Source organism: Pelecanus crispus, chromosome 5, assembly GCF_030463565.1.
Source record: "Pelecanus crispus isolate bPelCri1 chromosome 5, bPelCri1.pri, whole genome shotgun sequence".
NCBI classification, from domain to species: domain Eukaryota; kingdom Metazoa; phylum Chordata; class Aves; order Pelecaniformes; family Pelecanidae; genus Pelecanus; species Pelecanus crispus.
In genome coordinates this window covers 50,336,758-50,350,292 of record NC_134647.1, presented here as the reverse complement: position 1 = coordinate 50,350,292, position 13,535 = coordinate 50,336,758, and the positions used below count along the sequence as shown (strand labels likewise).

At 38.5% G+C, this 13,535-nt stretch overlaps 1 protein-coding gene across 1 annotated transcript in view; it reads left to right on the top strand.

The window, feature by feature from the left end:
* The window catches only part of HMCN1 (hemicentin 1), a 213,424-nt gene that overhangs the window by 62,150 nt on the left and 137,739 nt on the right, over positions 1–13,535 (top strand). Inside the window, exons 7-11 of the mRNA XM_075710119.1 lie at positions 761–881; positions 1,457–1,720; positions 1,996–2,140; positions 6,359–6,480; positions 12,469–12,744. Of these exons, the coding sequence (XP_075566234.1) occupies positions 761–881; positions 1,457–1,720; positions 1,996–2,140; positions 6,359–6,480; positions 12,469–12,744 (928 nt within the window). The remainder of the gene's footprint in view (positions 1–760; positions 882–1,456; positions 1,721–1,995; positions 2,141–6,358; positions 6,481–12,468; positions 12,745–13,535) is intronic.

Below are 13,535 nucleotides of genomic sequence, written 5' to 3'. Positions count from 1 at the left end.
AGGTGGGGGTTGTTTGTGATTTTGTTTTTTGCTGATTCAACCAGAATGACAAGGTGGGGGGTGGTGGTGGTAGAGAATAGAAGTGAGAGGTACTTCTGCATCCTCTGCTTTCCAACTGAGACCTTGGCTGGGAAAGAGAAGAACCTTTAATATACAGTATTGATTGAGGTTGGTCTGTATTTGCCACTTGTTTCATGATATGCAGTGCCTATGATGTTTGCATATGCCTCATGGGTAAAATCAGTTTTGTGTATATTTAAAAAGGGAACTTACTAATAAATAAAAAGGTAAGATAAATTATTGTAGCACTGGAAGTAAATTGTTTATATGTATTATCAGCAAAAATTTTACATTTAAATTTTAATTTTTTAAATTTAATTTTAAATTTTTCTGTTCACTTGCGTTTCATTTACTGTTTTGTAATCTACTGTTATAATAGTCAAACTCTTAACTTCCAGACAGTCTCCCATTACACAGTCACTGGCATGTGACAAGTAGTTTTTGATCTTGTGTATCTGTGTTGTGATTTACCTCTTAGACAAATTGGCTCTTTTTGCTGATGCTACAGTTGTAGGGTCCAGTATCTAGAAGTAAAGCTTTATTAGAGGCGTTTTTACTTACAACTTTTGACATAAGCCTCCTTTCTGTCTTGTTTTTAATGAAAGCTGAAGTCTATCTACTGAACTTGGTGGATGGATCAGAAACTTTGCAATTCCTGAAATGCTAATTATGTACATGATCTTTCACTCTGCTTTTTCAGACCTCGAGCACTGGAAGGCACTCTGTTCGGATCACAGGTCTCAGCACTATTGACTTTCGAGCTGGGTTTTCTAAGAAGCCAACATTAGACTTTAAAAAAACGTCCAGCAGACCAGTGCAAGGTTCATTTCCATTTTATTCCATGCTAAATAATAACTGTTTTTGGGCCCCCAAAATCAAGTAGAACTCCATGATGATCTCTGGTGAACTTTGTGATAAATCTGGGGCCGCTGTTAGTTGGTTCTTGGACCTTGAATGTGTGAGAGCAGCCAATGTTCCTGTTTTATCATGCTATGGTATTTTTTCATATTAGCTTGTTTTTTTTATTCCACCTAAATCCAGATATTTTTAGCTATGAAATGCCTCAAAATTGCAACTCTGTTTCTGTTACTTTTGGAGCTTCAGAAAAAGCCTTTGGCTCTAGGGCATGGTGACGAATTAATAAAGAGGCTGCTACTTTGGAAACACCTGTTGGAAATCAGTAATTTAAACCCTAATCAGTGCTGTGTCTCCTGACAGCTAATAAGCAGAGCACAGCTTAGTACAACATAGGTTTTTTTGTTACTTAGTAAGTAAGGGTTGAAACTGAATGATGCATTCATGGGGTAGTGGGCAATACATATGGAATTTAACCTTTCCTTTTTTAAATTATTTAATTTGTTTTACTACTTAAAATGGCATGTTTCTGTTTTTCTAGGGATTCCTACCTTCGTGCTGCTGAATACCACAGGGATCTTTCTTCCAGCTAGAGTAGACCGACTGGAACTTCTGAGTATTACAGGGGAACTTCTTAAGACCTTGCCTGTGAAATACTATCCTGACAGAAAGCCCTATGGACTATGGAATATTTCTGACTTCATTCCACCAGATGAAGCTTTTTTTGTTAAAATAACGGGCTATGACAAGGATGATTATCTTTTTCAGAGAGTTTCAAGTGTTTCATTTTCTAGTATTACTCCTGGTAAGAGATTTTAACTTGAATTGAATGTACATTTGTCATATCTGAATCAGTTAAAATTGATATCTAATATCTTTTTCTAACTTACACAAGTACTTTCTGTGCTGTTTTCTTCCAAAGTTCTGTCTCTAGATTGTGATGGACAAGTTAATGTTATTATGTACTAAGTATACTTTATCAGAAATTGAATTTCCTTTTACTTAAAAAAAAAAAAAAAAAAGATAGGATATATGTTAGTAGCTGTTAATAATCTTCTGGGTTATATTTGCTTTCTTCAGATGCTCCAAAAGTTACAATGCCCACCAAGACCCCAGGATATTACTTACAGCCAGGTTCTATACCTTGCCATGTAGAAAGTCTTATACCTTTTACTCAGCGCTTTACTAAAAATGGAGTAATACTAGGAGTGGATCAGTTCTTCAAGTAAGTAGTGACCTTTTTTCCCCAATACTGTTTTGTTTCCTATTTATATCCTATAATTTCTATTTATTATTTACTATTATATACTGCTTATATCCTATTACTTCCAATCTGTTATTTTTGGTGATATTCATTAGGGAGGCTGTATTCTATGGAGAGATTTGTAAAAGTATACATATATGCATGTTTGAGGAGGGAGTACACTCTGTATCGATGATGAGATTATACATTCTGGCCAGAATCCCCCTCAAAAGCGTGCTCTTAAATTATGGTAAACTGTGTCTAAAAGTCTAGAAGGCAAATGCTTTTAACTAGTATTTTTAAAAGTTGTGTAAAGTAGATTGGTGACTAGTTTTTTTTTCTTGGAACACACCCCTCTCCCCAGTGATACATAGATGACTATGTAACATACATTAATTTTCTTTATTTTTTAATGGCCTCTCATGGATGCCCTAGAAGTATGTCCTATGACCTACCCTAGAAAATTTTCCTTTTCAGAAAATCTCTCAAAATAGGAAAAGTTATACTGAATATACCAGAAGGCTCTTCAGATTTCTGTATAGAAAAAGGATTGCATGCTCTTTCTCTGTAGAATGAGATAAGAATGTAAAAAATAAATAAAAAAAAATTATAAACTAATTAAAATACTGATAAAGGATAAAGACCATTTTGTAATTCTGGTAGTTGAAAACAAAAGGGAAGTACATACTAGAAAACAATGTCAGCAGCCTCTGTTAGTCTCTTGTAAAGCCTGAAGCACTTCAGGAGAAGACTGAAGGCTAAGTTCTAGCATTCAGTAGCAAGTACATGACTACCAAAATAAATAAATTCTAAAGCTCCCTTGTACACCGTTGACAGTGTGAAATACTGCAGGTTTGTTTGTTTTGTTTTGTTTTGTTTTGTTTTTAATGAGGTGCCATTTACATTTAGTCAACCCTGGCACATACTTTAGCAGCTGTGTAATTTTTTTCCATTCTTTAGTTATCAAACCACACACTTCTACTCCTTGCTTTTCATGTATCCAGCACCTTTGATTGGACTGCATTTTTTGTTTTCGTATTACAGACCAGTTGAATGAACAGATCATCCAAGTTAATTTAGCAAAATATATCTCAAGCCAAATATTATTGGTCGCAGTTAAACAGGATCTAATCTGTCTTGTCTTGTCTGCATTTTATTAGTAGTAAAGTTCCATACAGGATTTGTCCAGCTTACTAGTTTAATGCAGATTTGAGCTGCATTATTGCTCTGCATTGAATGAGTTTGAATGAGTTTTGTTTTGGTGACAAGATGTCATTTTTAACTAAAATTTTTTTAATACTTATTTCAAAAAGTAAATGGTTTATAAGTTGAATATTGTAGTTCTAGCATGACAGTTGTCTATGTGAAAGTACCATTAGAATGAATATAGGTTAAGAGTTCTTGAAATGAATGTACTTTGAAATTTTTTTTTACTTTGATTCCAGAGGTACTATCAACTGTAATAATAATTCCTAATTTTAAATGAGTAACATGTGTAGGAAAAATAAATTTCTCTACAATTGCAACAGCTTTTGTTTTTCTAGATTTCTGCATCCTGTGGTGGTCTAGTAAGAAAATTTGGATTTTGATTAATATCCTAGTGCATTTCTGACAAGTCTGATTTAGGAGACCAAGAACAATAGTTAAGCACCTCATTCCAGTGGGAAGTCAGTGGGAATTAAGCACTAATGTATCTTTAAAATCCATTCTGTATTATAAATGGCAGACCCCATCAATCCTGCAAGGGGCAGAATTAGCAAAAATAATGTGTGAAATTCTGACAAGGAAGGCAATCCATTTAGTTAATTAAAATAATAATCATAATAATTAAAAAAAAATCACTCGGAATCAACTGATATTTGTGGCTGTTAGTCAAGTCTAGTATCTGATTTGCTAAACCATACAGAATATATCTCTCCTTACTATGTGTTAATTAGTGTGGTATGAATGAATCTTAAGTTTTAGTTCATTTGTGTAAGCCACAGCCTGCTGCTGGTAACTTCCCAAGTGAAACCATGATATGGAGTGTGGTGGTTTGGTGACCGAGGGGAGGTTAGGTACAACATGAATATCACTGTGCTCTCTGCCAGTGTTTCTACAGTAACAAATAACCAGGATGTGATTTGGTCTTCAGATCTTGCAACTTGGCTGAAGGGAGTATGGTTGTATTTTCCAAACTGACTAGATAAGCAGCTTGATCAGCAAGTTGCATATATTGTAGAGTGATTTGGGTAAATAAATGACTTGATGCTGAAAGCTGCTGCGTTATCCCAATAACACATGTTGCAAATAGTTGTGTGCAGTTAGTGCTTTTTAGAGTCAGTGCCAAAGCATGCAGCAGATGCCTTAAGCTGTATATTATTCATTGCTGCCATTGTTGTGGATGGTTTTGGGTTTTTTTTTTTTTTGTTGTTTTTTTTTTTTTGTTTTGTTTTGTTTTTTTAATAGACCACTGCAGGTATCTGTTTGCCAAGCTTTTCTGCTCTGGACACATTTCCTTTTATGCTTCCGTCCTCAAGGCTTCCATGTTTGATGTATGGAAAAGTCAGGAATGAAGAATAGGATTGCATAACTTCACTTTTAACATACTTTCCGTGAAAGAGAGAAGTTTCTCACTTTTTCCTTGGAAGAAACACTACCTTATTCCTTAGTGCTGGCAGCTAATGCCATTTCCATTTGCCAGCATTGCACTGTATGTCATAGATTTTATGTGTGATATATTAGGTTATCTAGAATAAGTATGAAGTAAGAGAGAGTAAGTAGGAAGCCATTTAAGGTCACTGTATACTGTTTTCATTTGTGGTGTAGCTGGATTTATCTGTCTCATGGTGCTACAGCATTGAACTTCCATGCATATTCCAAGTCTCTCTCTCTTGTTCTTTCCTTTAGGGGTTGCTAAATCAATCTATTCAGACAAACAAAAGAGAAACAAAGAGTTCACTAGTTTAGTGTTTTCCCATAATGTGGCAATTACTTGCCAAAGCTATCATGGATATTTTAGTGCTCATCAGCTTTGTTTATATGCCATAGCAACAGGCCACAGGGAACACTGAGACACTGCAGAAGAACCACTGTTTTGCTCATTTATGTCATCATCTGTGCGTCTGTTGCACCATTAGTTGTATAAAATGTGGTTTTGAATCTTGAAAAGCTGTAAGAGTGTTTGTTTTCAAGCACATGTAACCACCAGTCAATGTAGTTATACTTTTATTCTCTTCGTGACTTTAACGTTGCATGTGATAATCAACTTTGCCCTTGCTGTGATTTATAGAAAAACTCCCCAGTATTTCTTTGGACTCCTGTTATATTCTCTTGCTTGCATGTCTTCTGTACCCCACCCTCCATTTTCAGTCTTGAATCCATCAATTCCGTCTTTATGTGTTGCATTGTTTATTTTTGTATGGCTAGGCAATCAATGTGCAAAGTATTGGATTATTATAGTTATTCCTGGTCATAAGTTCAGAGATGCAGCTGGCAGAGCAGAAATCAGAATCATCTTCATACTGATACTTCACACTTTGCTGGATTGTAAATGTTTGGGATGGAGGTGGTCCCTGCAGTTTAAAAAGTACAAAGAGACCTGCCTGGATGTAGTCAACTTGTAGTAGGGTAGATGCTGCCCTCTCCACTGTATGAACCTAATAGTGGATTTGCATATAGAAAGGGAAGAGTAGCTAATATCTGGTAAAGGATAGGGTCTCCTTTATATGTGGCCCCTATCTGTACCTGGGAATTTGAGAAGCTCTTGCTGGGAGGATGAACCCTTGTTACCCTTGCTAGCAAGAGCCGCAGGTTTGGTACCATATACTAGGTCTACATAGAAACTTGTCAGTGTTAAGGAAAGGCACCTTCTCAAGTAGTAAATATAACAATAGAGTATGAGCAGCTGAGTGAATGACTGCAAATACAGTGGTTTTAATTATTGTGTGACAACTGTTGACATATGTTAAAGGCATATTTGTAGATGTACAAGTGAGATGTTCTGCAAAAACATTTCTTAATACTTACAAAAAGCCTGAAAATATACATATCATTTCTTTAAATAAAATCCATAAAGCTAGATCCAGTTTGATTCACCAGAGGGTCTGTTTTTCCTCTTAATTATTGTGAAAATCTCCTATGTCTGTAGTCAGGAAACCAAGTTCTTGTACCTCTTGATTCCTTCAGGACTTTAGTGAGTATGCCCTTTTCTTCTTCCAGAGAATCGTCTAGCATGAGTTGGGAAATTGCCAAGGTCTCCTTGTCTGATGAAGCCTTTTATGAATGCATGGCAACTAGCAGTGCAGGAACTGGACGTGCACAGACATTTCTGGATGTATCAGGTGGGTAGCAGTCCATCCTTCGATGCTGAAGCATGGTAATACATTGTGCTGGAACATTTAACAAAGAGCAACGGCACTTGGGGCCAATAAAATAAATTTCCAGTTGTAAGTATATTTTTAATTAAAGTGTTTTTTTTTCTCACCCATGTACACAAGTGTGCTGATGTTTGTTCAGCACACCTGTTTTAAATATTAACATTGGATTTGTTTTAATTAGTTTCTACTTGCAGTTGGACTTGCAGAATAGATATGGCCTGTAGAAGCAGAAATTGAAATCTCAGATTTCAGTTGTTCCCATTTTTATTTCAAGTCGTAGCAGTTATATGGTTTTACTTGATTTGTATGTATGTATCACCTGATAGATGAAGAGTTACAAAAGTTGTATTCAAAAGGTTTCTGCTTTTTTTTTTAAACAAGATTCCCTAAATTGTTGGAAATCTGTTCTCATCTATTACCCTGAATTTTTTGAAAGTGAATAACTAGGATGACAGAAGTAAAATTAAATGAGGAATAAATCAGGCTAAACACAAAGGTAATTTTGAATAAATGGCAGTATTTGCTTGCTAGTCCCAAAATGGCTAGGAATCATTATCTGTCCAATAGATAATTTCAATTGCTGGCTTTGTTTAACTTAAAATGTTCTTAACTTCATAAAAAAAATCTCAATTTAAAAGAAAACTAGTTATACATCTGGTCATCCATTTAATGTGAGTTGACATGCCTTGTGTTAAAGCAGTTTCAAAGCATAAAGCACTGATATTCCACTTGCTGACGGAGAGGGAGTTTTCCTATGTAAGTTAATGACCTGTTCAGGCTTGGGGCACTAAATGGTTGACCCATTAATTATATACTAAAAGTTAGTTGTGGTAAGAGAGAATCCTTCCTGAAAAGTGAATAGTGTCACCCTGGTCAAGCTTTGGACATAAAAATTTGGAGTGGGAGAAAGGGAGGGAATACAGTTGGTCTTCTGCGAAGGCAAATGTAAAGCTATGCTGCTTGTGTATCTGTCAGTCTGACTGCTGGGACATGTGGACATTAGTTATTGCCTGCAGATTATGATGTTGGCTATTGCCTGCAGACTATGATGTTGAGACTTTCAATTGCAGATCAGCTAGAAATGTTTCCCAAAGTAAAACAACGGGCTTTACTTCACAAAGTTAATCCTTTTACTCTATCAGAGGAATTCAGTTTAAGTAGCTATAAACCAAGATGAACCCCAGACATGGAGAAAACATAAAAACAGGCGTGTTCTTGAACTGCTTCAGCAGACAGTAGAGGTCGTCTGCAGGAAGGTGACCTGCAGGAAAAATTAAGAAGAAAAGCTTATTTATGCATGTGGGGTGGGTGGATGAAAACCCTGTCTATACTATAGCAAATTTTTTCACTTAATTTTTCACAGTTGCAATGCAGTCTGAGGAAAATGGAAAAATAATTTCGATTTTGAAACAAAAATTCATTCTATATAGCCTTCTGTTTGTGTTGATCAGTCATCTGTTGTGCAGCAGTGTAAGCTATTGCTTTTGACTAGGGAAAACACTGGAGCTGAGTCAGTTAATTTACAGTGGCAGTGAGGATAGTAGAGCTCAGAACAGCAGTTTGAATTCAGTCTCAGGGATTCATAACTGCTTGGAATCAGAGTTGTCTTGTCTTTTATCTGCTATAGTAGCTAATTCAGGTTAGTTAACCTGGATTATGAATCATAGAATCACGAAACAATTTAGGCTGGAGGGACCTTTGGAAGTTACCTAGTCCAACTCACATCTCCAAGCAGAATTAAATTCCAAGCTTGATTGTGTTTCTCAGGCACTTGTCCAATCAAACTTTGAATGTCCCCAAGGATAGAGATTTCACAAGATCCATGGGCAGCCTTCAGTGCTTAACTACCCCCACTAGGAATATTCTTTGCATGCCTGGTCGGAATTTCCCCTGTTGCATATTACGACCACAGCCTCTCATTTTTTTTTTTTTTTTTTTTTTTTTTTTGTGTGTGTGTGTGTGCCCTGAGAAGGCACTAACTATGTATTCTCTAACACCAACCCACTGAGTAGTTAAAGAGGGTGACTATATGTCCCTCGTGCACTTGGGTCACAACAACCCCGTGCAACGCTACAGGCTTGGGGAAGAGTGGCTGGAAAGCTGCCTGGCCGAAAAGGACCTGGGGGTGTTGGTAGACAGCCAGCTGAACATGAGCCAGCAGTGTGCCCAGGTGGCCAAGAAGGCCAACAGCATCCTGGCTTGTATCAGGAATAGTGTGGCCAGCAGGAGCAGGAAGGTGATTGTCCCCCTGTACTTGGCACTGGTGAGGCCGCACCTGGAATACTGTGTCCAGTTTTGGGCCCCTCAATACAAGAAAGACATTGAGGTGTCAGAGCGTGTCCAGAGAAGGGCAACGAAGCTGGTGAAGGGTCTAGAGCACAGGCCTTATGAAGAGCAGCTGAGGGAACTGGGATTGTTTAGCCTAGAGAAGTGGAGGCTGAGGGGAGACCTTATAGCTCTCTACAACTACCTGAAAGGAGGCTGTAGTGAGGTGGGTGTTGGTCTCTTCTCTCATGTAGTTAGCGATAGGACAAGAGGAAATGGGCTCAAGCTGCGCCAGGGGAGGTTTAGGTTGGATATTAGAAATAAAAATTCTTTGTCTGGAAGTTGCAACCATCCTCCTCCTCCTCACAGAGAAAACTGAAAGAGAATGCTACCTTTTTTCTTGTGATATTGGTAGCACTTAAAAGTCAGTGATGAGGGGAAAAATTCCCATATCCTCTCATTTACAGAGCACTGAGAGATGAACCCAGACCGACTCACTGTGTAAACATGACCAATTAGTTCTGTTTTGAGCCATGCAGAGTGTTAATGTGAGGGAGATGCTTTGAAATACTTGCATACAAATATTTGAAAGAAAATTACTTGAACATTCTTCTTTAAGCCAAGTAAACAATCTTTTCAAGTATTCTTAGTTTGCCCAGCTGACAGACAGTATATCACAGATAATCCATTTTGTCAACTGCTCTGTGAAAGGTATTGAAACTGTGTCAACGTTTTCTAGTTTCAGAAAAAGCAAACACTTGAGTTTGACTTGTCTTACTAGTATTAAATCTTTAAAATGTCAAATGGCTTGTTAGTTTGTGCAGGTACCTTAACTGAAGTGCTCTGAATACAGGGGATTCAGCTTAGAGTTTGGCTGGGGGATTGCTCTGTGTGTGCACTATTGTGGTAAGAGGCTGGTGTAGTCCAAAAGGTGTCATGCCCCACCAGACTGACATTCAAAAGGTAGGGATTTTAGTCCTGTACTGGCCTTCATCTCTTTCTTTTCTAAGTTTCTTTAAGTAACATACTTGGTGATATGTCCATGGAAAGCATTAGAAGATTTGTTGTTTCTCCCAAACAAACCAAAACCTAAAGTGCAGGGGAGAAACTCCATTCTCAATAAGTAAGTCTAGTTTTTCTTGACTCTCCTCTGCATGTGTTAAAATAGACTGTTTTGGTAATAAGGGTGACTGCTGTTAGGGACAGTGTTTATAGGGAAGGAGGAGCTGCACACTCAGCATGCAGAGTATATGAGTGATTCATTGCTGTGGAGAGATCTAGCATAAAGCTTGTCAACCTCATCTGAGACCCCACATGAGATTTAAGTGAGGAGGAGTTATGGCTGGCTCTAAGCTTAGGAGTAACTTTCACCCTTAATAAATATAGACTTTTTTTTATTCCCTATTATCCTTGCTTTTCTTAGGATAATTGTTTTTTGGTATATACTGGTAAAGTTGTGGTCTTGCTCTTACAGCTGTCTTATTTCTGCTAAAGCATCCCACTCAGAATGTTATTCATTGGAGATCTTTCTTTTTTCAAGAACCAGTCTGGGGAAAAACAAATGGAATATATATATATATTTGTTTTTAATGGGAATGCATGAAGTGATACATAGCGTATTTTCTTTCTCTAACATTTAAATGTTGCCTCCTTTATCAGTGATATCTCAAGAAGGATCAGGATGACTGCTCCTATTTTAAGCATCTGTGGTTTCAGAGTTTAATTCTAATACAAAGTTATTGCAGCTGCTTTCTTCCAGGAGTGTGATAGAAGTCTACAGATGAGTGGAAAGCAAATAATAACAAATAGTGGAAGTTACAAGATAAAATATGTACAGACAGGAAGGAAAAGATAATGAAATTAACTAAGGTTTGAGTGGAAACTGTTGTAAGTGGCTGCAGCTCCAGCCTAGCAATTTCTCCTGCCTGGCTGCTGGAGCTCAGCCCCATGTGCCCAGGGACCTGAGGGTCTCTGTCCCAGACCCATGGACACTGCTGGTCCTTTCCTGTTTGCACATTCATGAGTAGTGAAGCCAAGCGTGTACCGCAGATGCAGAGACACACAGAGGATGCTGACACAGCCAGCTCCACAGACTGCTACAGCCAAGGTGCTGCCTTCAACAGGACTTGCATAAAGCGTGGGACTGCCAACTCCCCTCCTCCTCCCCGGCTGGTATGGGTTGAAGCTCACTAGTGTAGGACACATGCACGGTGCTCTAGAGTCAGCACATTTGCAGATCCCTTGAGTATAGGCATGGCCCCTCTGTCCCTGCAATACACCTGCCCAGATTCTGGGCTCTCTTACTTGCTCCTTGCCAGCTGTTCCAGCCTGAAGTTTGGTAACAAACTGCACACACACCCCCCTTCCCATGCACACCTGGTTTGGGGGAGGTACAGAAGTGCCCAAGATCCTTGCCTGTTCCGGTAGCTGGTACTCAGACCCTAGTTCCTCCAGTAGCTGATGCCACAGGCCCAGGATGCCTACACCCCCTGATCTGACTCCAGTATCTGGCACCCAGTCCACTTGTACTGGTCCCCCCAGTAGCTGGCACTTAGTCCTTGCAGGACATACATAAAAGGGATAAGCAGTTAAGAGATTTAATAAGAAGGTAGGACAGACTGTGGTGATCAGGCATAGGGCTCAGTCAGGCAAGAGTACTCACTGGTGATGTTTTACATGCAACAGACTCCTTTTATGTCCCTTTCTGCCTACTCCCTGCTTTGCTTCTCCCTGATTCACTTCCCCTGCATATTCCTTCATCAGTTTGCGTAGTTCAATAGCTTCTGCATGTCTGTCCGTGTCCCACCCCGCCCCCCGCCCCCGCAATCTGGGATCCACAGTTTTGTGTCCTTATCAGTTGCAAAGTCCAGGTGGGCTCCTCTTTGAAATGATGCTCTTGCTTCTTGGTAGCCCATCAATTAGCATGATGAAGTTTGTTTCTTGTCATTGTCTCTGCTATTGTTTGTTTGTCAGGTCTGTGTCTCTGTATACTGTGTTTATTACCTCCCCTTTTCCTTATCCCATTTGACAAGGCCCTTGATCAGATAAACTTAAGGGAACAGATGCTCTCTCCTTCCATATTCCTTTATAGAAACTGTCATGGAGAGAACTTAATAACGATGTGAAGAGCAGCTTGGTTTCATTGTTGCTATTAGAAGAGCTTGCTAGTAATATGTTTTGTTTCGTATGCAAACCTGTGAAAAAATCTAGTGTGTAGCTCAAATTCCACCATGTGTGGTAACACCTCAGTCAGTGATCAGACTCTGAGACCTGGTGGTGGTCCTGTTTTTTCCTTCTGTTGCTGTGGTGCTCTGATCTATTGTTGGCTTTCCCAGTGCAAGATGAGCTTAAAGAACACAGTGCTCTACCTACTCTCTCATACATGATGTGATCTTTTGTCCTATGTGATACAATGCTTTTGACCTAAATCAGGTGTATTCTTGTGATGTAAGCTCCTGTTAGGTAGCTTAGCATCAGGGAACGAGGATGCTGCCCTGTTCTGTTCTGTTTCATGGCTTCAGCAATGTGAAATGAAACTAGATGTTAAACCAATATTAGGTTATTTTTAAAATTTTTTTTACTCTGTGGTTTAATTGAAGTTGTTAATCAAGAATCCACAAATGAAACAAAGGTTCCCAAATCTTTTTCTCGTACAATTTCATTCTTTATTCCTTTCTTTTTACTCAGAGCCTCCACCCATGATTCAGGTTCCAAATAACGTCACGGTTGTCCCTGGTGAAGGAGCCATCTTGACCTGCCTAACTTTAAGCACAGTGCGTTACAATCTCACCTGGCAGAGAAATGGCAGGGATGTGATGCTTAAGGAGCCCCTGCGAATAAGGATGATGAGCAACCTGTCTTTAGAGGTGAAGACTGTAAAGCTCACAGATGCTGGCAAGTACAACTGCATCGCTTCTAACGAGGGTGGATCTGCCACAGCATCAGTCTTCCTTACGGTGCAAGGTAACAAGGAAACTGCATATTAAACTTATTCTGTCATGGTTTATATTTTCTTTACCTTGTGAGATGTCTCTCTCAGTAACTTTTGTATTTTATTTATGCCTATTGTTAAAACTGCTTGGAGACCGACAGAACATTATGCAGTTCTTCCGAGTTTTAAAATGGCAATGGGAGTTGCCAAACAGCACTAGTGTACATTTTGGGAGACTGCCTTGTGCTGTGTGTCTCTGAGCTGTGGTTTGGTCCTCCTCCTATAACTGCCAATTTAACTGCTCTACAAGTGAATGGAGCCTGAGGTAGTTTTGCTGTTAGTCTCTCCTAAAGACCAGAGCACAGAAATAGCTACACATGCACACCACTCCCCAATATTTGTAGCCAACCTCTACTTTGAGAAAATTTACAGGCTATGTGGATTATTTTCTTTTTTTCAGTGAAACTGTAACTATAGTTATATATGTATAACTAAATTGGTAAAAGTTTCTGTGTTCATCTGGATTATTTTATCTCTCTTCATAACAGAAAAGTACTTCTAAGTTTTTCTGTGTATTATGTTATTGTGTCTGTTTTATAGTGCTAGTCAATACAAGCTGAGAACTAATCACGATTTTATGAAGGGCTAGATTTTATGAAGGTAAGGACTTCAAAAACATGTCAGAACTGAAAAAAACAGCATGGGTGAGACCAAACAAGGTCTAGATCTGTGCTGTTGCTTCATACCAGGAAAAATTTCAAAAAATTATGTATAAATGCAGTAATTTGTCTTAGAGCAAATCCTTTTAAAATTTGAAAGTATT